General features: G+C 36.1%; 1 protein-coding gene across 7 annotated transcripts in view; it reads left to right on the top strand.

Moving 5' to 3' along the window:
* Positions 1-25,082, top strand: part of PTPRQ (protein tyrosine phosphatase receptor type Q) — a 208,709-nt gene that overhangs the window by 18,913 nt on the left and 164,714 nt on the right. For 6 of the 7 annotated variants that reach the window (XR_008666689.1, XM_055342067.1, XM_055342066.1 and 3 more), the window contains exons 9-14: positions 3,036-3,208; positions 12,737-12,917; positions 14,217-14,375; positions 14,480-14,659; positions 15,250-15,357; positions 15,503-15,784. Coding sequence is in view for 6 of the 7 variants with exons in the window: in XM_055342067.1 (XP_055198042.1) it covers positions 3,036-3,208; positions 12,737-12,917; positions 14,217-14,375; positions 14,480-14,659; positions 15,250-15,357; positions 15,503-15,784 (1,083 nt within the window). In the remaining variant the exon portion in view is untranslated. Of the gene's footprint in view, positions 1-680; positions 784-3,035; positions 3,209-12,736; positions 12,918-14,216; positions 14,376-14,479; positions 14,660-15,249; positions 15,358-15,502; positions 15,785-25,082 lie in introns of those variants that run through there. The other variant, XM_055342071.1, reaches the window with a different exon arrangement.

The raw sequence follows: 25,082 nt of genomic DNA on the forward strand, positions 1-25,082 counted from the left end.
GCTCAAATGTTTTCCCTTCAGATTAGAACTTCTGTGGGGACAGATCAATCTAAAGAGTTATCCTTCTATATATAGAATTTTGAAATGTTTTTAGAAAAGGAAATTTAAAGAATTAGCAAATTACAGGTTTAATTTCATGTTTATAACTCAGTTTTGAGCACAGGTGTTACTACATGCTGTACAGGAAAATCTTGGCTGCAGTAATAAAAATCTTAGGCAAGAATGACTCATTCATTCATCTAGTCATTAACTATTTAAAAACATTCAGAAATATTTGTATTGTTACAGTATCTAGAGGGCTTTCTAAATGGTTACTTCATAGAGACAAAAAAAATCTATGGAATGAAAACTCCATACAGTTTCCTGTATGGTTGAGGTTGACATAATCATGTTCACTAATTTTAAATTATATATATATGTAATATATATATATATAAATTACATATATGTAATTATATATATATATCTTTACATTTGTTTTTGTTTAAGTTCAATATGCCAACATATAGTATAACACCCAGTGCTCATCCCCTCAAGTGCCCCCCTCAGTGCCCGTCACCCAGTCACCCCATCCCCCTGCCCACCTCCCTTTCCACTACCTGTTGTTCATTTCCCAGAGTTACGGAGTCTCAATTTTTCCAAGTTCCCCTCCTTTTCCTTATAATCCTTTTCACTATTTCTTATATTCCATGTATGAGTGAAACCATATGAAGATTGTCCTTCTCCGATTGCTTACTTCACTCAGCATAATACCCTCCAGTTTCATCCACGTCGAAGCAAATGGTGGGTATTCCTCGTTTTTAATGGCTGAGTAATATTCCCTTGTATACATAGACTACAGCTTCTTTATCCATTCATCTTACATGGACACCAAGGCTCCTTTCACCGTTTGGCTATTGTGGACATTGCTGCCATAAACATCAGGGTGCAGGTGTCCCGGCATTTCATTGCATCTGTATCTTTGGGGTAAATCCCCAGCAGTGCAATTGCTGGGTCGTAGGGCAGATCTATTTTTAACTCTTTGAGCAACCTCCACACAGTTTTCCAGAGTGGCTGCACCAGTTCACATTCCCACCAACAGTGCAAGAGGGTTCCCCTTTCTCCACATCCTCTCCAACCTTTGTTGTTTCCTGCCTTGTTAATTGTCACCATTCTCACTGGTGTGAGGTGGTATCTCATTGTGGTTTTGATTTGTATTTCCCTGATGGCCAGTGATGCGGAGCATTTTCTCATGTGCTTGTTGGCCATGTCTATGTCTTCTTTGGTGAAATTTCTGTTCATGTCTTCTGCTCATTTCATGATTGGATTTTTTGTTTCTTGGGTGTTGAGTTTGATAAGTTCTCTAGAGATAATTTTAAATGTTATTTGTAAGAGTTGTGACATTAATTTTTAATTCCTTTCTGTTATCTTAAAAGTAAAAAAGGGTCATTCTTTATGTTATACCCATAAAGTGCCTCTGTTCTAAATGGTATTTGCTAAAACTATACAAATGCGAAATAGCTTAGGGAAATGAATTTGATGTTTTACCACATCTTGGTAATAATGATGTAGTTTTGGAATATAGATGAGGTTTGGCTGAGGTCTGGAGCTGACTACCAAGAAAGAATTCTTGATGTCTTTGGTGCAAGTTGGTGGTTTTATTAAAGCATGGGACAGGACCCGCAGGCAGGAAGAGCTGCCTGTGAGCTGCCTGTGAGGCTGATTATTTGCTTAGGAGTTGGGGCAGGTAAGGAAAAGGGAGGCCTTCAAAGGAATTTTTGTATGCTAAAGAGGACCTACCAGATATTGGAGGCCTTGCCATTGTCAAGTTAAGTTTGTTTTTCCCTTTAGTAAAGCATTAACGTTAAGGTAGTTGGGAGTTTCCTTCCAGAAGTTAGGTTATTGATAAGAATGCTTTTCTTGTAAATCACTAAGACATTTTGTAAACTGAGGGAGACTTATGTCTATAGGGCTATAATCTCTATAAGTTAACTATTAGTTTTTCTTTCCCTTGGCTTTAGGGCAGCCAGGAGTGCCTGAGAATGTCACACATATCCCACCTGGGTGGCAAGGGGCGTTGTTTGTGGGGTGTCAGCTTGTGCTTTGTCCTCAGCTAGCCTTCTGTTCCCTCATCAATGAGGAGTTCTATCATTTTCTTTCTTGAACATTTCATTCAAGGTCCCTTACCATAACCTTGCCTAGTAATAAGAACGATATAATTATACCCATTTTATAGGTTAATAAACTTAGAGGAGGGTTTAATTGGCTATTCAGAATCACACTAGCTATAAAAAAAAAAAAAAGTAGACAAAATCCCAGGGCATGTTTATCCTTGATCTGTTATTACGCCTGTGCTACTGGGAGGTTTACTGGATGTCACTCTTGGTCACTTTCTAACTAGAATTTGTGTAAGTACTTGGTGCTTTATTGTAAACCAGATGTTAGTTTTGTTTCTGTTTCTCTTTATTACTGAAAAGAGTAAGGGTACCTGAAATTAGAGACTCACATAATTCATTTGTAAATTCAGCAGACCAAAATCAATCAACTCTTCAAACAATCTCATGTAACAAGTTCAAAGACAATCTAATTGAATTTACCAACTACATTTAATTTCAGACAAAGTCTTCTGGATATTATTTTTTGTTCTGTTCTTATGATTTTATGAAGCTTTCAAGGTTTCTACTGGGCATTAATCATCCCTAGACAGCTTTTTCTGGGAAGTTATTTTTATTAATGAATTTGTTTCTTTTTTTTAAAATGAATTTGTTTCAAACAAATACTATGACATTTTGAGGAAATTACTCCATGTTATCCTATTTCTTATTTACATTTTTTTGAGAACAGTATGTAGAAATTCACTTTATCTGTGTCTTTAAAGAATCTTACACATATTTAATTGTAAATAAATAGTAAATTGTTTTAGTCTATTTTCTAATAGGCTTTCTTACAAATCTTAAATGGTGAGCTAATAATTTAGGGAATTTTTACATTTTAAAATATACTTTTAAATTCTTCCCTCCTTATTCTTTTTTTTTTTTTTTTTTTTTTTTTTTTAGTTCCAGGTCCAATATTTGATTTACAACTTGCAGAAGTAGAAGCCACACAAATAAGAATTACTTGGAAGAAACCACGACAACCAAATGGAATCATTAACCAATACCGAGTCAAAGTGCTAGTTTCAGAGACAGGAGTAATTCTGGAAAATACTTTGCTCACAGGAAAAGATGAGGTATTCACTTTCATTTCACATCTTGGTGAGCCCCTTCTACTTGGTTTTGGCCCCGATAACTTGGAAGACTTTCGTCATTCAAACATAAAATATTTGACAAGCATCATGGTACAAAGTGAAGTAAATTTGGGCTATGTGGATAATCTAGCTAGGTCATATTTCATTTTAGAACATATATTATTAAGTGCTATTATTCTTTTTCAGCATAGAAAAATGTTAATTGAGCAATTAAGTAGGACTAAAGGTGCTTCCATAAGTGGATATTATTATGGTAATTCAGTTAATGAATTGTTTAGAAACTCCTGTTATGATTTAAACACTCCTTCTAGGCTTACTTGCAATTTGGAACAGTTGCCAACGAAAAGCGCAGTATTTAGTGGTTGTTGTTGACAAATGACTTGGCCTGTTCAGTGTTTGGGAGCTAATTTTCTCAAAGCTACCTCATTTAAAAAAAGATCCAAACAAAGTATGTTTGATAAAGAAAGCAAATGGGGCACCGGGTGGCTCAATTGGTTAAGCATCAGACTCTTGGTTTTGGCTCAGGTTATCATCTCAAAGCTGTGAGGTCAAGCCCCGTGTCCCACTCCCTGCAATGAGAGTCTGCTTGAGGTTCTCTCTCTCCTTCTCCCGCTGCCCCTCCACATGCTCACACACACTCTCTCTCTCAAATAAATAATCTTTTTTTAAAGCAATTGACTGAATAATGGAGATTAAGTTATTCATAGATATAAAATAAGAGGACAATGTGTTTGCCTCTATTCACAATGAAAGTCTTATTGTTTTCCCCTTTGCATCTGTTAGAAATACAAGCCACACTGGTTTCCTTTCCCTGTCTTCACTCACCTTACCCAGCCAGCTATTCATCTGTGAGTGCCCTATGAGTGTCCAGACTAGTCACATTCAAGTATGGGTACAAAAATTAATGTCCCTAGGACCAGTGAATTCAATCGCAGGCCTCACAGGAGCTACATGATGGCTTATTCATCAGCTGGCTTCTACTGTTTGGGTCCAGAAACACTGCTTTTTCTAGCTGTGCTATTATTTTTCCCCATACAGATCATCCACTCTATTTCTAGTCTCTGCTTTCTTCCACTTCTTATACCTACTTGAAAATTGATGTTACTATGTGCTCAATGTACTGGCTGCCCAGGATTTACTGGGCAGGATTTTTACCATCTCCAGCGTAGGATTAAAATTCAATCCTATGTTTACTCCTTTCCTGTGTGTAAAAGATGGGAGTTATGCTTTCCCTGATATTCTAGTTGACAACTCAGGCAAAGGGCAAAAGCTTAAACCTTTGCTCCGGCCAAGATGGTCTTAGATTAGATAGTTAGCTGCTTTGGGACTAGGTGAGAGATCTCCCACTTCTGTTAATGACATCTGTTGAATCACCAGCCACACCACCCGTTTTTCTCTTGAAGCTAAGACATTCTAGAAAGACTTCTTTGTGATTCAGCCTCTGTCTCTATGGCTTGTAATTCCTGTGATATACTGAAGAAAACAGGAGCTTTGGGGCCATATAAATCTGGGTTTATATCTTTGGTCAGTTAATGGGCTCTGCTATAGAGAGATTGAGAGCATGGACCTAGGAGGCAGACTGCTTGGATTTAAACCTTGGTCTTGCCAGTATGGCTAGTTTAACCTTAAGAAAGTTGGCCTGATTTCTGTGATTTTCAGTTGCCTATTCTCAAAGATAGAGTTTATCAGAGATCCTGTAACAAAGGGTATTAATGAGGATTTAATGGGTTAAGTGCACAAAAGAGCTTAGAACTCTATGTGGTATGTGGTAAGTGCTATGCTAAATATTGTGACCTGTTGTGATTGTTAATCATGGGATTGGAACTTTCACCCTGATTGACATTCATTATTAGTTTCCTTATCCTCTCTCAATAAAAGGACATATTAGTTCTCCTTATTTCTATGATGGTATCTTTACTTATTAGAGCAGGCCCACTATTGGTATTTCGGCTTTCCCATGTGACTGATGTTTGGGTTCATCGTTTAGGAAGTTGATGTGGGGACAGAGATTTGGGAGAGGCCCTAAACCCAAATGAACTTGGGTTCTTTTCCAGCTTATACAACCTTGGACAAGACAACTTTTGGACACTTGGTCCAAAAGCAGGGCTTATAAACTCACCTTATAGGGTGAGCAGTAGAGGAGATAATAGATAAAACCTCTGGTTTAGTGTATTCATTTATTATTCTTCATCTTGACCTTGATTTTTCAGTATCCCCATCTTCATTGTCTCCTCCAGAATCCATCTTTCTGCCCTCCCACTCTCCAGCTTTTGGCTATTTTTTTCCCTCGTGCTTCCTCCACTTTCTTATCCTGTGACTTTATAAAACTTTGGTCTTGTGTAATGAAAAATATGAAAAAGCTTGTTCTCCTATAATTTTCTAACTCCTTCCTGATAAAGATCTTCTGCACAGTTCTGTTTTGAGCCTTCTCCTTACACTTTCTTTTGATGATCACGCAACTTCAATCACAGCTTCCTACTTGCGTAATCCCTTTGCCTTGCTTTCTATTCTGGTCTTTCTCTGACACTCTATTCCTAATAACAACCATTTGTAGAGACGTTCTATCAGGATATATCACATCTAAACTCATTTTCCCTCATAAAACAAAAATCCCTTTTGGGATAATGTCTGGTTCATGACCAGAATGAGGTGACAAATCTGGTTCATGACCAGAAGAAGACCAGGTACTAGACAAAGTTCTGGGGATGGTGATGGAAATCTGTGAAGGTTTCCACAGGACACACAAGAAGAAAGTCTATCCAGGCAACTAATAGTTTCAGTTATCAAGAACAAGGAGAGAGACTAATTTGAAGCCTAAATGCCAAATAACTAGGTTTAGAATTCCTTAATCCTTGGACTAGGCACACCATAGCTCTCTGACCTGAATTGAAGATCATTGTCTAAGTACTTTATGGTGCTTTTACATGTTTGGTATTCGTCCTTTCAGATTATGGCTCTGTTATTCTTTCTGTCATAATGGCTCAAAACCATGGGGCTACCTCTGACGTGGACTATACTTAGCATTCAATAGTTATTCAATATTAAGCTATTTATTTTTACCTCCAGAGGGTGGCCTTCATACATCTATATTTCATTCCATCATCACCACCCCACCTCAGGATTGCAGTCTCTTGCCTGGACTATTGCTATCTTACTGCATTAGTTTTTCATTGTCAGATGAGAGTTTGCCACAAACTTAATTGTTGTGTAACAACTCACCATAAGCTTAAGACAACTCATATTTATTTATTATCTCACAGTTTCTGTGGGTCAGGGAAAGTTTTCTGTCACTTGCTTCATCATGCCAGCAGAGGGAATATATACAGTATAATGTAGCCATAGGAATGACCTCCTCTCACCTTCGCCTCATTTCATTGTTTAGATGCAAATAATAGTTCCCACACATCAGGAAGGGATTATACAAATGAATGAACAGCAGGAGGTAGGAATAATAGGGGGGACATCTGAGAGACTGTCCACAACACTCTCTCAGCCCACTATTTTATATTTCACATATCTATTAGAATTATCTTTCCGGATTTAAGTATATTATTTAAATTAGAATAACCAAATAAGAATTGAGGACAGGGAAGGTATGATCTATTTAAGAACTCTAACTTCTCAGTATCCTAGCAGAAAGTCAATAGATCTGTCTAAAATAATTGAGTCTTAACAGAGTAGTATAGGCATGTTACTTAGTGATTTTAGAGGTAAAATCATGTGTGTATCATGGTGTTATATCATGTGTATATCATGATTGATACATGAAAGTATTAAAATATAATCATCTTATGCTAGACTTGAACTGATCTCATCACCCTTATTTAAAATTTTTTTTCCAGTGACCTTTTATGGTCTGTTTATTTCTTAATAAATAGGGGCTATTTCATTATGCTGAAACATGTATAAAATTTTACTTGCAATATTTAAATAAATACTTGAACGAATATATTAGAAAATTTAATTTCAGGGTTTGAAGACTTATTTCAACATTCAAATTTGTATATGAATTGCATGTAGAGGGATCCCTGGGTGGCACAGCGGTTTGGCGCCTGCCTTTGGCCCAGGGCGCCATCCTGGAGACCCAGGATCGAATCCCACGTCAGGCTCCTGGTGCATGGAGCCTGCTTCTCCCTCTGCCTATGTCTCTGCGCCTCTCTCTCTCTGTGTGTGTGTGTGACTATCATAAATAAATAAAAATTATAAAAAATTTTTTTGAATTGCATGTAGAGCATGCCTAATAAGTGATTGGGAATCCAGCCTCTGCTAAAATATTTTATCAACTCTAATAATAGGGTATCTACTACCACAAAAAGTAGCTCCTATTCTATGAACTTTAAAATATTCTTCCTTATGGCCTCCCAGGCATGTATGCATTAAGTAACACGAAAGTTCCAGGAACTCTGTTAGGTCCAGAAAATACACAGATGAATAAGAAAAATACTCTGTTCTTTAACTATTTTGAACTGAAACATTTGTCTTCTAATATTTGCCAGTTTGTCCCATCTCTCTTCTCTAGACCACATGATATGAGCTTGGAATTTGGAACCAGGGAAATGTGTTTCAATCCTACTTCTGCTATGACTAGTTTTATGAACTTGAACAGATGACTGTAAAATGGAGCTCTTGATACCTAACTTTGGGCTATAATGAATTAATATTGTATGGATAAAGTACTTAGCACTATATTTGGCACATAGTAGTTTTAAATGTCTTTGTAGCAGTAATAACAAAACACAGTGATTTAAGTTTTTATCTTTTGAAGATGATGGTCATGATTTCCCTAAGGCCTAATATCCTCAGTTTCTCATCGGCTGTGGTTTCTGGATCCCTCATATTATTGAGTACTCTCCTGTGTGTATTTTCCAGTTTGTCAATGAAACTCTTAATCATCTGAACACAATATTCCATATGTAATTTGATTAGATCCAAATTGAGAAAAACTATTTTCTACCTTGATGTTCATTTCCTACTTCTATCAATGCAAAGAATAAAATTAATTTATTTGTAAGACTTATTCCACTGAGAATAAAGTCTAAAATCCTAAAGTTATCTTTCCATGGACTGCTCTTAAGTTGAATTTTACACTCAGATCTCATCCTGTATTTGTTTTTTGGTAGAATCCTGGGGCATTTTCTCCCCCAAAGACACCATCTTGGTGCCTATTGTTACAAATACATGAGATTCATACAGATACATATTTTCATCCAGCATGTTTCACAAATATATCAGTATTTGTCATTGGTGAACATGAGAAGAAAGTCAGCTGAAGCCTTGACCAATTGCTATGGAATGAAGCTGACAGGACCCAAGAGTAGTTTAGGAATGCTTGAGATAAAGTTTACTTTATTGACCATCACCCAAATAACATGCAGAATGATACAATATCAACTAGGTTTCCAAACATATACTAATTGCAAACTTTTCTTTTTTACCACTGCTCAATAACAGAGAACATAAATCATGTTATAGTCTATAATAAAACATAGAAATATTTCTTAATAATAAATCAACTATTTCATTAAGTCAATCCAGTAGACTTCAGTGAGTCTGAATAAATAGATGTAATAGAGATTCGTAAAAAAATAAAATCACGTTAGCTATAATGAAGGTTATTACATGTAGAATCAGGTTGGTTTATACAGATGGATTAGGAATTTAACTGTAGAACTTCTAATTCTTTCACATAAATTCCAAAGATTCCTGGGTAGGATATGAGAGGCCTTTCAAGTTGGTGAACTGTGACATTCCGTAAGTCAGTTGTGCTCAACCAAGGAAGATGTTGCTCTCCACTTGGCAATCTCTGGAGACAGTTGTCTTGGTACAACTGGGGAGATGCTTCTAGTGGGTAGGAACCAGGGATGCTGCTAAACTTCCTACAACAAAACATTGTCTAACACAGAATGCCGGTGGTGCTGAGGTCCAGAGCCCTGTAGTAACTCAGTGAGACTGAAAGCTTTCAGGATTGCAGTTGGCTGCTTTTCTCTCTCATTTTTCTCATGTCCTCTTAGGCCCCTTCTACTTATTTTCTCAAGTTCTGTTCTTTCCCATCATTTTTGCTCTTAAAATAATTTTTTTTTGTCCTTTGAAAGACCTAATACCTAATGCCTTTTCAAAAGAAGCAAAGTGTAAGAAATATTCATGGCACGGCTGTCTGAGTGATAATGAATAACATTATGGGTTATTATGAAACCAGTGTTCAAATCATTGTATCAGTTAGAGAGAGTCTTTCCAGAATACCAGAATTTGGGAGAAATTCAGAAAGTCAAAATTATTTAGGTCAACTCTTATATTGAAATGGCAGTTTGTCAACAGAGATGCTTGACTTCGTTAATTGATGGGATGCTGTGACTTAACTCTCAATAATTTATCTGGCAGGAGTGTAAAATATTGGGAGATTTAATGCAAAATTGTAGTTCATGGGGAAATTATGCTACTTCATTTTACCTTCTGCAGTGCTTTGTACACAGTAGATTCTCAGAGTGGCTGATTGATAGTGGAAACAGCTGTGTGTTTCAAGCATAAACTATTGACTGGAATACCAGAGCATCTCTGAATTATGTGTTTGGGATTCATGCCCCCTCTGATTTCCCTGTGGAAGCAGAGCTGAAGTGAGCTGTTGGAAGATAGAAGACCTTTAACTTGTCCTGTATAGAGTTCCCTATCCAGAGTTTTTTATTGCAAGAATTTTAGAATAGATCTTATAGGTGTCCCCTTTCTTCTCATCACAATACTTTTCTGGCTATGGATATAACAAGATTTAGATAATTTTATTCTATAAATATCATTTGGAGAACTACAGATTTCCCTGGATCTTTTTTCGATTCTTTTCTCTCTCAGACAAGTTAATATTTCAGTGACCTATCTTTGTAGATGATTAAACAAACTGCCTTAAAATTACTTGCCTTCCTGAAACTTTTCCTGAGCACCTTTTACTTTTTTTAAATACTAAGTATTGGTGCTACTTAGGAATAAAAACCCTGTTTTTGGCTCTAGGATTAAAGATAACCCCAAAACCCAAGGTAAGAGTACCCAAACTTATACGCAAATAAAACCTTTATTATATATTATAAATTTTGAGGGTACAAGAGCATGGAGTTGGGGAGGAATAATATTTTCGTTTTTAAAAAAAGCATTTTTGTTTTTTTTTTAAAAGATGAGTTATGAAGCAGAAGTTGAAAAAGAATGGACAAAAAGCAAGTAGTTCTTGCTATGTCTTTTTTTTTTCTAAGATGATTTTATCTTGGGAAAGTTTGAACAGATATTAAAGTAGAGAAGAGAATATAATAACCCCCATTTGCCTCTCTCCTGGATTCAGTATTTAACATCTTATCATACTTGTGTCAGCTGTTTCCCATTGTTGCTCTTGCCCTGGACATATTTTAAAATAAATTCCAGACTTCATTTTGCTTCTACATGCCTAATTAAGAACGAATTTCTAAAACTTGCAGATATTTTAATTCATACAATGATTCTATTACCACAACTATCAGAATTGCTAATGTTGTCTTGGGTTCATCTAATATCTAGAACATATTCAGATTTTCCCGATTGTCTTCGAAGCCCGTGTTGGTAGGTATGTACTAATTAGAATCCAAAGTCCACACATTTCATTTGGTTGTTAAGTCTCTTAAGGCAACATTTACTTTGATTAATGTATAGTCTTATTTCCGAGGTTGAAAAACTACCAAAATACTAATAATATTTGGCCCCCAAACCCTTTCCTTAATCAGTTATGTTGTATGAGGAAGGAGAAGGAAGAGAGTTGTCTTGTTATCTCATTAGAAGCTCTTCCTGTATTTATCTGTAATATGCCCCTGATATTTTCACTTCAGTATCTGTTACTTCGGTGAACTTGACATGTGTGAAGTACATTATGGGATCTGGGAGCAATCACAGTTACTTAAAATATTCCTTAGGTCCAGACCCTTGGATAGGCTATTTGAAAGCTATTGCCATGCAGTTTGGTTCATGTGTGTAACTTCACTTGATCAAAGATAAACTGTTATTGACATATCAAGCAAGATGCAAGCCTCTCACACCTCATATGTAAATGAGAACACAGAGATAGAGAAGCAAACATATTTTAATAAGGCAGTGTGCCTAAACACTTACTTTTGGGAATGAATGGTTTTAAAATAGTTTGGTTATGGAACCTTTGTAGGAGGATGTCTAATTTTATAATAAGGCAACTAATTCAAATCAGAAACAAATATTCCCTTCATCCCACAATACGGTATTGACCTCTTATTTTTTTTTAATTTTTATTTATTTATGATAGTCAGAGAGAGAGAGAGAGAGAGGCAGAGACATAGGCAGAGGGAGAAGCAGGCTCCATGCACCGGGAGCCTGACGTGGGATTCGATCCCGGGTCTCCAGGATCGCGCCCCGGGCCAAAGGCAGGCGCTAAACCGCTGCGCCGCCCAGGGATCCCTTGACCTCTTATGATAATGGAATGATTAGAATGTGTTAAAATGAGGTAGGAATTTAATAACTTTAGAATGAAAGCTGGGAATGTAAAGGAAGACAGTAGTCGTGGAAATAACATTACCTTTTTAAAAAGTCTGATTCCATCCATTTTGAGTTTATCTTTGTGTATGGTGCAAGAGAGTGGTCTAGTTTCATTCCTGTGCATGAAGAATGTCCAATTTTCCCAGCACCATTTATTGAAGAGACTGTCTTTTTTCCAGTGGATAGTCTTTCCTCCTTTGTCAAATATTAGTTGACCATAAAGTTGAGGGTCCACTTCTGGATTTTCTATGCTGTTCCATTGATCTATGTGTCTGTTTTTGTGCCAGTACCACACTGTCTTGATGACCACAGCTTTGTAGTACAACCTGAAATCTGTCATTGTGATGCCCCCAGCTATGGTTTTCTTTTTTAAAATTCCCCTGGCTATTTGGAGTCTTTTCTGATTCCACACAAATCTTAAAATAATTTGTTCTAACTCTTTGAAGAAAGTCCATGGTATTTTGATAGGGATTGCATTTACTTCAACGTGGATGGAACTGGAGGGTATTATGCTGAGTGAAATAAGTCAATAGGAGAAGGAAAAAAATTATATGGTCTCATTCATTTGGGGAATATAAAAAATAGTGAAAGGGAATAAAGAGGAAAAGAGAAAAAATAAGTGAGAAATATCAGAAAGGGAGACAGAACATGAAAGACTCCTAACTCTGGGAAACAAACTAGGGGTGGTGGAAGGGGAGGAGGGTGGGGGGTGGGGGTGACTGGGTGGCGGGCACTGAGGTGGGCACTTGACGGGATGAGCACTGGGTATTATTCTGTATGTTGACAAATTGAACACCAATAAAAAATACATTTATTAAAAAAAAGAAATGGAGAATTTTGAAGAACAAGTAATTAATAAAATAATGCTTGTACATTTCAAAAAAAAATTAAAAGTCTGATTCCAAAGTTACTAGTTTTTTAAACTATATACTTGGGTAAAGTCATTATTAAGTGTAATAGTTACAAGTGGTCATTGTGAATGTCTGTTTTCAATTACAGTATGTAGATGCCCCCATGACTCCAGAAACTGTAAACATAGTAGAGTCAATGGCAGAATTATTTGAGGGTTCAGCAGAGATATCTTCAGACCTGTACTCGCTTGCTTCAGCTATATATAACAGTCATCCCCATAATAACTTTCCTGTGAGAAACAGAGCTGAAGACCAGCATTCAGCAGTTGGTAGGTACAATTTCTGTGTTCTCTGAAGCATATTTCAAACCACCAGTGTTAGCTAGCACAGATATGAACCTTAGCTTAGAGTTCAACCAAATTATTAATGGTTCATGGACTGGAGTCAGATTTTTTTCTTCTTCAACTGTTGGATAACCTCATGCAGCAAATGGATATGCCACACAGGCAGGAGCTGGCCCCTCCTAACCCATTTGACCTTCCTCCTGGAGAAAGTAGCACCCTAGAGTCTCTGGCCAAGCTGCATAGACAATCAGTTATTACAGTTGCCAAAGCAGGTGTGATGGGGAGGGATTAACATATCTTCAAATCATTTACAGGCCTCACACTCTCTGCAGCTTTTGACTAATAGGTTTTCAAATGTCACTAAAGGTAAATAGGTCAGAAAGTTACAACTCTAGTGCATGGGGTGTTAAACAGGTGTAGGTGACCCCAGTGATGTGGTGATGTCATTAGTGTATACACTTGCTTTCAGGGTCAATGGATCTTATGGTTTCTAAAAGAAGAATGTCATATATAGCAAATTAAAAATACTTGGTTACATGACACGGGGCTAAATGATCTCTCTGGTCATCTACAAGTCAGAAGAATATTTTTTTCATTGCCTTTTTTTCTGATTTGATAGTTGTCTCATTCCAAATTAAGAGGGTTTTGTTATTTTATTGATGGTAGAATTAGTAAAAAAATATCACATATTTGAAATACATTTGTTTCATTTTCTGATGCATTTTTTCCTGAGCAAAGACTGGAGCAACACTAAAAATTAAGAGGCCCACAATTTCTGATGCAGATGTTTCCTTGAGTATTTTTAATCTAATCAGTGATTAATATTGTTGGGTGCACAAGTTCTTAATAAAAAAATTAACATTTTTTGAAATCCTGTTCATATTTATGTGTCAATTATCCAGGCATGCTTACTTTAAACCTCCAAGGGGTTTAATAAAAGTGTAGTGATTTTTGAATCCAAATAAGTCTCATTTCAATAACATTCACATTACAGCATATCATTGACATATGTTTTAATTTGGTATTATACGTCATCTTTCATTTCAGAAAAAAAACCCTTAGGCAGTCTCTTTTAGAAGCTGTATTTTCTCAAAACACTAGTCTAATGTTCCAGGATGTATTTATTTTTAATTATACATGTTTGTTATTTATATCTATTTTTTATCATTTCACATAAAGGAGTACATAGAGAAATTAATGACTAATGTGAAATCAAGTTTAAGATTTCACTCTGTGAGGAAAAATAATTTTGATCATGATTTTTTTTTTACTGATTTCAAATAGGAACAAGGAATCTGTATATCACTGACATTGCTGCTGAACAGCTGTCTTACGTTATCAGGAGACTTGTACCTTTCACTGAGCACATGATTAGTGTATCTGCTTTCACCATCATGGGAGAAGGACCACCAACGGTTCTCAATGTCAGGACACATGAGCAAGGTAAGAATGTATTTCCTTTGAAATAATTACCTGCAAATATTGCTCTTACACATGATAATACTTTTCCTTTTTGTTCACATGAATTGTTCATTCTTCTTTACAAGTGCCAAGCTCCATTCAAATTATAAACTATAAAAATATTAGTTCTTCATCTATTTTGTTGTATTGGGATCCTCCAGAATATCCCAATGGAAAAATAACTCATTATACAATTTATGCAATGGAACTGGATACAAACAGAGCATTCCAGATGACTACTACAGATAACAGCTTTCTCATAACAGGTAGAAGAATCTTTTTTAAAACATTCCTATTCTGATGAAAATGTGCATCTCTTTCTGCCTTTCACACTGCAGGACACGTGCTGCCTCATTTCAGATTTTGTTATGCTGTGCTGCCATGGATATCTTAAAAATGTGCAGAAATAACTTGATTAAATGTGTTTTCTTTATCTATATTTATCTACAAAAAATGAGATCATCAGACAAGTATGGTAGGAATATACTTAACCCAGAGAATTTTATATCTGGTACATTGAAATGAAGTGTTAAAAGCTTGAATGAATGAATATGAAAATCAGCTGAAGTAACTGAGCTGACATGGCCTTTGTGCCAAGCCAACATAGTTCTTGCAGCATGTCAAAAATTATTTTTCAGCCTCAGATGATTGCCCTAGTATTCAGGAATGAACTAAAATATCATCAAACTGGAAAAACCCTCCAGCCCAAGGAATTTTGGGAGAATAAGATTACAAGGAAACTTACTTGTAGAACCAGTCTCCCAAATAAATTATTTTCACTAGTCCTGTGTCAAATGACCCTAATCCATGAATGTTATTTTATGATCTTTACATAGATTACCTGTTGTCATTGTAGGGTTAAAGAAATACACAAAATATAAAATGAGAGTGGCTGCCTCAACCCATGTTGGAGAAAGTTCTTTGTCTGAAGAAAATGACATCTTTGTAAGAACTCCAGAAGATGGTAAGAATATCAGGCACAATTTTCATAAAAAGAAGCAGGTGGTATTGCATACTTATTGCTTTCTACCTCATGCTCCCTTTAGTGGCTGAAGCAATCAGCATAAAAAAAAAAACACATGGATTTAAAATTTTATTTCATCCCCCAGAACCAGAATCACCACCTCAAGATGTGGAAGTTATTGATGTTACTGCAAGTGAGATAAATTTGAAGTGGTCACCACCTGAGAAACCCAATGGGATTATTGTTGCTTATGAAGTGCTGTATAAAAATATGGATACCTTGTTTATGAAGAACACCTCAACCACAAACATAATTTTAAGGGACTTAAAACCTTACACCCTCTACAACATTTCTGTCCGGTCATATACCAGGTTTGGTCATGGCAATCAGTTATCTTCTTTACTCTCTGTAAGAACTTCTGAGACTGGTAAGCTTTTTGTTTGTTGTTTAATAATACATATAATGAAGTAAACACCATGGATAATTGTCATATTTTTTATATTTTAAATAACCTAAAATCTCTCATCTTTTTTGTATAACCCAGAAATATGTGTTTTTTTTTTTTCCTGGTAAGATGTGGGGTAAAGGCTTGCTGTGTAAATTATTAAAGTCTGATTTACATATTTATGGGAACTCCAACATAAAATCAGTGAATTTTTCAAATGAAAGATCTTGAGAAAACAAGGATCTTTCAGGGTACCTGTAAAATAACCACATGCTTGTAAATTAGCTAAAACCAGAGCACACTCATAAGAATAGATTCCTGTACTCCAATGAGGTAGGTATATGGAAAGAGGAGCAGAGTGGGAGCACAGGTACAGCATGCCTGGGTAAGCCTTATGGAGGAGACAGCATTTGACCTGGATCTCAAAGCATAGGGTAGAATGGATGTTATTAAAGTTGTTGGGTAAACAGGGAGGGGAATATCCTCCCTGGATAGGAAATCATGGAAGCAAGGAATTACACTCTCGTGTTTCAGTTTCAGTGAGACAAAAACAAAAAGCAGATGGCAAGACATTTTGCCTTATGATCTTAGTTTATTGTCATGTTTATAATAATATATTGAAGCGTCACTCTTAATTCAACTCTGTAATTTATGCTGAGAATTAATAACTAAATGTAAAATTACTGTTTTATTTCTACTTTTAAACAATTAAATATTTATTGACTAGCTACTAGCTGAACCATATGGAATTACTATTCCTATGGGTCAAAATGGCCAATATCATCAATTTCATATGGCTCAGCCAGATGCTATATGAGAGGCCCTGTCTCTAACCTTGAGGATCTAGGTATCTAGTAAAGCAGCTTATCTTTGAACAGGAGTACCTTCCTGAGGCTAGTCAAAGAAATTAATAAAATGAGATGACACAAAAGAGCCTATAGAGAATGGCATTCATAATTGCAGGACTGAGAGAATAATGAAAAGAATGTTTTATAGCATCAAGGATTATCTCTTAAAGTGAAATCTAATTTGTATTAAACTATGTATTGGCATGTTTCATTGCTTTTATAGATATTGTTTTTAAAATTAGTATTTTTGTTAAGAAAAATATCTCCTCTTTACCTGACCTAGCTTTATTTTACACTGGGTCAAGGAAAGAAACAAGCATATTTTAAACACCTGCAGAGTGCCATGGGCTATGCTCCTGGCTTTCATGAAAATTACCTTTTTAATTCTAACAGAGCATTAAGGTATTATCTTCATTGCCTAATAAAAAACAGGTCTGAGAGGTTCATCCCTTCAATGAATATTCAGCAAATATTTGCAATATGCCAAGCCCTACTGGGAGTATAGCACTGTAAATGAAAGTGAATTTCTGCTCTCCTAAAGTTAAAATTAATTGGTGGGTGTTTAATTGCTTAAGGTCACCCAGCTGGTAAGTGATAAAGCTGGACCTGGAACCCAAATGTATCAGACTATAAAACATATTTCCTTTCACAGTATAATCTATTTTAGAAGCCATCAATAAAGTTAGTGAATTATAGAATATATCTAGGATCTTTTCTGTTCATTGTTGCAATGATATTTTTCTGTTTGGGCTTTGCACAACATGAGGAAGGAAAGAAGAACTTTCAAAGTTCCTGTTATATTAAACAATCATATTCATGAATGTTTATCAAACACTTCACTACTTAAGTGGTTAGGGCATCAAGAACACCTTATCTTAATGATTATCTGTAGAATAATCTCTTTTATTGTTTGCTAACTACTACATGTATGCAATCTTTAGTATTGAATAAGTAAATTTAATTTTCACTTTATTATCTATTAGATGAGCTTAATTCTAAGGCAGGGATAATAAATCTTCAGTGAATATAAGATTTTAACTTGAAATGTAATTAAAAATGAGAATGCTAGTTTTGGAAAGTGTCTTATAAAACAGAATTCTTTATTTTATAGATGAGGAGACCTAGAAATATTTGAAATGACACAAAAATCAGAGTAGATAAGAAGTAATGTTGGGACTTAGAGGTAAACCTCCTGGCAGCCATTTCAAGCCTCCTGAGCTAGTGAGAAAAGTAAAGAGAAGGAAACAACTTATTCCAGACTCACTGTCTCACCCATTTGGGTGGATATAGGGTCATTTTGATCCTAGACTCTTTAGAAGCAAAACAGAACTGAAAATACGGCATAGTGTTCAATGTCCATACTTCTAATTTCTGACTCTCTGTCCTAAGGTAGGCTACTCTCAACATCTTTGCATTCTTTATTTAGATGGAAATGGTTGACAATGAAATCTACATTAGTGACCTTTTCAAAAGTATGTGTGCTACTTACTATTCAGCCACCAGTTTTAGCTGTTTTCGTAAAAGAGGAAGCTAGAATGTTAAATAGTTTCAAGGTGTCATTTGAAGCAAGATGTACTGAAAAACAACTATCTGTCTGTTTCCAAGGCTTCACAGTCTTATTAAATACAATAAATTCATCCTCTACTCTTATAAAAAAAAACAACAAGCACCAACTTTTCAATATTATTTCATGAGAAATTGAGGGATTGGTTACTAATTGCTGCTAGTTACAAATAAGAATGAATTATTTGTTCACGTGCTTTATCTTGATTGGGGAATCAGAGTTTACTAATTAATGCTTGGGACGTAAAATACTCTTGTATTCACGCAGAAAAAATCAACATGAGGTTGATTTCATGGGTGTGTGAGTGTGTGACAGAGAGACTGTGTTTATGTGTGCTTTAAGTATAGAATGTACAGTTGACAAACAAGATTAATTCATGTTTTCTCATACTTAGGGTTCAATAATCACATAAAGAACTTTAAGTTCTCATGAAAATTATCTTTTGGTGATCTCAATACATTCTCTTTCCTTTTTAAAATCTAACTTTCTTTATGGTAAGCCTTTAACAAATGCTTTGAATATGTCTGATGTGGGGTAACAACCACTAGTAGATAGTAACTTAGATGTTGACCAAAGTTCTGTATAGGACTTTATAATTTATTTATATTAATGAATTGCATTTAAAATTTTTTTCTATGTATCTCTATAACTGTGTATGCCAAACAACAATCTTTTGGCATACTCAAGGTAACTTCTTACTTCCTAATTTAGGACCATCAGAACAAGCTTATTTCTTATTTTTATTTTTTAAATAGGTTCAGCTTATTCCAATTGATTATAATAATTTACTTTTTGTTCATGAGTTATCTGTTTTACACAATACTTCATAATTGGACACTGTATTAGTTCAGAAAACCCTTAAGTGCATCATTACTCTGCAAAATCAGTAAATCATCAAGCCTATCTTTATTTCCCCTGAATCCAGCACTGGTTATCCCCTAAGGATAAATGAATAAAAATGAAAAGGATATCAGCCTAGGGTCACAGATGCATATTTATATTCTGACTACTGGTGGTCGGCAGACAACTGCAGAGGAACAATTCAGCAAGTTCCAATGAGAATTTTTCAAAATCAGAGGTTATACTGAGTTATGAAGTTCAAGCATAGTATTACTAACACCTTTTTTTTCTTGCAGTTAAAGAACTATTCAATCTTGTTTTGCTTAGCTTTGAATTTCTCTCTTGTTTTTAAACATATTTTATGTCATGTTGAACATATCTATTCATGGCCTGAACAGGTTTTTATGGACTCATAAGCTTTGTAGATACAGCAGTAAGACAAAATTCCTACCTTCCTGGAACTTAACATTCTAGAAGTTTCACAGAAAATAAACCAGTAAACAAACAATATATGACTTTGGTAGTGGTAAATTCTAAGAAGAAGAAAAAACAGGGAAAGAAGAAAGAGTTATGGATTAGTAAGCAGGCTATTTGAGGTAGAGGGCTGAGAGAAGCCCTCTCTGAAAAAATTACATTTGCCCAGATATATAAGAGTAAGTTAGATGAGGAAAAGGGGGAAAAAAGTGCTCCAGAAGGAGGAATAACAATAGCCAAATTCCTGAAGTGGGAAGATACTTTATGTGGTTGAGGAAGAGCAGAGCATTTCTGTCATTCAAGTAGCATGAGTTATGGGGAGAGAATTAGTAGATGAGGAGAGAGAGGCTGGCAAAGGTAGACTGTGCAGATTCTTGGTGTTATTCTAAGAGTTTAGGGTTTAATTAATAAGTAGATATTGAAGAATTATGGCAAGAATATGATACGATTTGTAGTTTTGGAAATCATTGCTGCCTATGTTGGATTTGGGAATGAAGAGAAGAATCATGACTTCTAGATGTTTTGTTTGAATATCCGGGTGAATGGTGGTACCATTTACTGAGAAAGGGAAATCTAGAGAAGAGTCAGTTTGGAGGAAATTCAGTTCTATTTTGAACATGTTTTACATATCTGAGTACCTGTCATGAAGGCAATTGGATATGTAAGTTTGAAACTTGGGGAGACGATCCAGGGTTGAATACACAATTTGAAGTCAAGGGATGAGATAAAGTCATATCAGGGGGTGTGTAGATAGAAATGGAAAGAAGCAGACACCTATGTTCTGGGGTAATGTGACCTATAGACTTTGGGAAGTCAGAGAGGATTTAGTCAAGGACTAAGTAGAAGTAGGCAGTGGTAAGGTAGAGGAAAATCAGAAGACTGAATCTTTTTTTTAAGATTTTGTTTATTTGATACACAGAGAGAACACAAGCAGGGGGAAAGGCAGAGGGAGAGGGAGAAGCAGGCTCCCCATGGAGCAGGAGCCCTATGTGGGGCTCCATCCCAGAACCCTGGAATGATGACCTGAGCAGAAGGCAGATGCTTAACCAACCAAGTCACTCAAGTACCTCCAGAAGATTGTGTCTTGCAAAGCTAGTGAATAAAGATTTTCAAGTGGAAGGAATTTATTTCCTATGTCAAATACTGCTGTCAGGGAAGTAAGTAAGATGAGCACATACAACTGTTTAGTGGTTGGCAATATGGAGATCACTGGTGACTTCATGACAGTAAGTTTCATGGAAAAAATGGGAGGAAATACCCAACTGAAATGAGGCTAAGACAGAATGACATATTTAAAAAGTGGAGAAAATGAGTAAAGGTGAATTTTGAGCAATTTTGATGTATTATAGAGGCCAGAATGGAGCAAAGGTTGAAAGGGCAAAGAGAATCAAGCATCTTTTTCCCCCCACTTTTGCTGTGATACAACATGTGTGTTCCTATGTATACAAGATAGAAATAAATCAACAAAAAGAAAATAATGCAACAGAAAGGGAATAACTTCAATTCTAAAACCTCTGATTAGATAGAATTTAATCTAGCACAGAAATGGAGGGCTAGGCAAATCTCCATCAACTGTTGAATGGATAAAGAAAATGTGGTATATTTATACAATGGAATATTATTAACTCAGCCATCAAAAAGAATGAAATCTTGGCATTTGCAATGACGTGGATGGAGCTAGAGAGTATTATGCTAAGCGACAAAAGTCAGAGACAAATCTCATAGGATTTCACTCAAATGGGGAATTGAAGAAACAAAACAGATGAACACAGGGGACAAAAAAGAGAGGCAAACCAGGAAACAGACATTTAACTACAGAGAACAAACTGATGGTTATGGAGGAGGAGGTAGGTGGGGGATGAGTTAAATAGGTGATGGGGATTAAGGAGGACACTTACGATGAGCACTAGATGTTGTATGTAAGTGATGACTAGCTAAATTCTACATCTGCAACCACTGTTAACACTGTGTATTAATGAACTAGAATTTAAATTAAAACTTGAAAGAAAAAAAGCAGGGCAGGGCTATGCCTTGGAAGGGAGTAAGGAGAGAAAGCAGTTAAAGGAAAATCAGTAGAAGGAAGATAATGCAGTTCTCTTCTGAGTGTTTTTATTGTCACAATGAAGCGGGAAGCAAGTTTATCAGCTTTGAATACGAAGTGGGGAGGGAATTTTGGATGTTTGTGGACAGAGAAGATGGTGAAAACATACATAACAGAGCTGTAGATGGAGCTGAGTAAGGTAAAATAAAGGCTGCTGGAAAGTGGAAATAATTCCTTTGAAATTTGAGGTTTAAATTTATTTTATTTTATTTTAAATTTTATTTATCCATGAGAGACACAGAGAGAGAGAGAGAGAGAGAGAGGCAGAGACACAGGCAGAAAGAGACAGAGGCAGGCTCCATGCAGGGAGCCTGATATGGGACTCAATCCCAGATCTCCAGGGGCACGCCCTGGGCCGAAGGCTCAACCACTGAGCCACCTGGGCATCCCGTGAGGTTTAAATTTAAATGAGACTAGTTGGCATGGAGTTTTGTTTTCTATAGATGTTTTCAGCTGTTCCATTGTGCACCTGGAACTAGCACTGAGCTCAGTTTAACCCGAATTGCAATTTTGCTGAAAAGCAAGATGGAAATGGAAGGAGTTGATGGGGATTGCTAGGGACAGGTTTTGGTGGTAGGTAATGGGCTCTTGCCTGAGTGAGTAGGAAGATGAGGACATAAGGGAGGGGATGAACACTGAAGTTTTGGTGAGGGACAAAGAACTGTTGGGTTGTCAGTACAAAGGTCAGTAAACTGGAAAGATAGGAGGTATTGCCAAAGAAAGGAACACTGGCAGTTATTGGTAATTAACAGGGTTTGGGGTATAGACAAGTAAAGTGAAGTGGAGGAAAATTTGGAATAATGGAGATCAAGGAATACAGAGTCCAGGGAATTGGACAGATCATTTGTGTTGATGGTGACATCTCTTAAGATTGGTAGAGAGGAAGTCAGTCATCCAGGTGATAAAGTTTTTCCTTTTTTAAAAAGTTTTTATTTTAATTCCAGTTAGTTAACATACAGTGTAATATTAGTTTCAGGTGTACAATATAGTGATTCAGCACTTTCAGCCTTCGCCCAGTGCTCATCACAAGTGCCCTCCAAAATCCTCATCATCTATTTCATCCATCTCCCTGCCCCTCCCCTCTTAGGTGATAATATTTTTAAGATGCTTGAAGAAGTGGCATAGTATCACTAAATGACTCTTAAGGAGGGGTAGCACTAGGGTTTTTCAGGTAGAAGGAAGTAGACATAATCTGAAAATGCCAAAAAGGAGCAATAAATGGAGCTGCTGAACTCCCGGGTCCTGCAGTTATAGGGATTGTTGTTGCTGTTTTTTTTTTTTTTTTTTTTTTAAGATTTTATTTGTTTATTCATGAGAGACACAGAGAGAGGCAGAGACCAGGCAGAGGGAGAAGCAGGCTCCATGCTGGGAGCCCGATGCAGGACTCAATCCCGGGACTCCAGGATCACAACCTGAGCCAAAGGCAGATGCTCAACCACTGAACCAGTCAGGTGTCCCAAGGAAAGATTCTTATAATAGGACTTTATAAGAGCAATAATGTTTAACCCCTCAAATTAGTTATTAATGTTATTGTTGCATGCAGGCAACTTTTAAACCATTATCTTTGCAACTGTGGTCTTTCATCTCCAGTAAATATTTTTCTGCATAACATGCATTGTTTATAATTTCATTCATGGAGGATTTTCTGACTTTGATTGTCTAAATATGTTTTTATTTTGCTTTTGTCAATTTTTCTGAGTCTATAATTCCAGTTGTTTTTCATTTGAGGTAATTTGTCAGTCTAATTGTCATTCCTGTGTAGATGACTTGTCTTTTTTTTTTAAGTGTCAAGATCTTTTCTTTCACAATAGTGTGTCTAAATATGATTGTTTTAAAATATTTTCCTCCTGGGAAGTTATTGAGATTTCTTGACCTGATGTTTGATATCTTTCAACAATTTTGAAAGGTCTCAGCCGTTATCCTTTTAAATATTTCTTCTTTCTCATCCTCTCTGTTATCATAGACTCCTTTGGTATATATTCCATGTCTCTTACCTGCCATTTTATATTTTCCATGTTTTCTTTCTCTGAGCTACATTCTTGATAGTTTTTCAATACCGTTATCCTTTTCATTAAATTTCTCTCTATCTCTATCAAATGTGCTTTTTTATACATCAAAAGAATTTTGATTTCAATTATTTTGTTTTTTTTTTTTATTCCAGAAGGCCTGTCTGGTTCTCTTTCAAATCACTTGGCAATATGTATCATTTATTATTATCTGAAGAATTCTTTGCTCATATTTTCAAATCTGTTGATGTGTTAAAATACATTAAAGATTTATTTTTTTTCTTTGGTAAATTCAATATCTGAAGTCTTTTGAAGTGTGACTGCTGTGGTTTGTTTGTGGGGACATGGGAGTGGGGAGACCGAGAAATTTTCTTGTTCTTTGCTTTCTTTACTGGTGCCTGAACTTGCTTATGTGTTTAGTGATTTTATCAGTCAGCACATTTTCATTGAAATTTATCTATGGTGCATTCATGTGGCCTAAGTAGAAGCTGAGTTCTTCCTGAGAGGATTTATGTTTACTTCTGCTAGTTGCTTTTGAGTAACAGCAATTCCATTACAGATTCATTTTAATTTAAGTTCTGAAGAGAAGGTTTTTCAGATAGCATGGATTTGAGCCACATAGGCTTTTAGGGATAGGCATGAAGTTCCAAAACTGCTTAATTTTTCTTTCTTTTTCACTTCTTCATCCAGAGTGGAGTGAGGAAAAAAAAAATTCTTCTCTGTCCTCTTTTGTATGGTGGGTTTACTTCTCACTCCCTCTTCCCTGAGGGTGAACACATGACTTTGCACAAGATCAGGGGTTGCAACTCACTGAATTCTGTGGCATTCTGCAGAGGAATTCAAGGTACCCCCTAGAGTTGTCCAGTAAAATGGTTTAAATTGTGTTCTTTTGGTTTTCCAGCTTCTTTTTTAATTATCTTTTTTTTTAAAATTTTTATTTATTTATGATAGTCACACAGAATGAGAGAGAGAGGCAGAGACATAGGCAGAGGGAGAAGCAGGCTCCATGCACCGGGAGCCCGACGTGGGATTCGATCCCGGGTCTCCAGGATCGCGCCCTGGGCCAAAGGCAGGCGCTAAACCGCTGCGCCGCCCAGGGATCCCAGTTTTCCAGCTTCTTACACAGGGATACCACTTACTCTTCTCCTGGCCCAAAGACTTTATCTTCTTTATCTGGCATTTTGCAGATATTCAGCTGTTAATGCAAAAACTCAATACACCAGGATTGACCAGTACCTTCCAAGACAAAGCTGGCTTTAGTACCAGCTTCCATTTCAGGATACATATCTTTACTTTGTTTTTTGTTTAATTTTTTTTCGCTTTTGTTTTTTGACTACCACAGATTTCTAACTTTCCTGTCAACTCTGCAATTCCTTTAAAAAAAGTTGTTTGTTTTAACCTTATGAAGAGTTTTGTTTTAATTAAGAAACTCATTCAGTTTAGGGTA

This window comes from Nyctereutes procyonoides, unplaced genomic scaffold (genome assembly GCF_905146905.1).
Source record: "Nyctereutes procyonoides isolate TBG_1078 unplaced genomic scaffold, NYPRO_anot_genome, whole genome shotgun sequence".
Classification (NCBI taxonomy): Eukaryota; Metazoa; Chordata; class Mammalia; order Carnivora; family Canidae; genus Nyctereutes; species Nyctereutes procyonoides.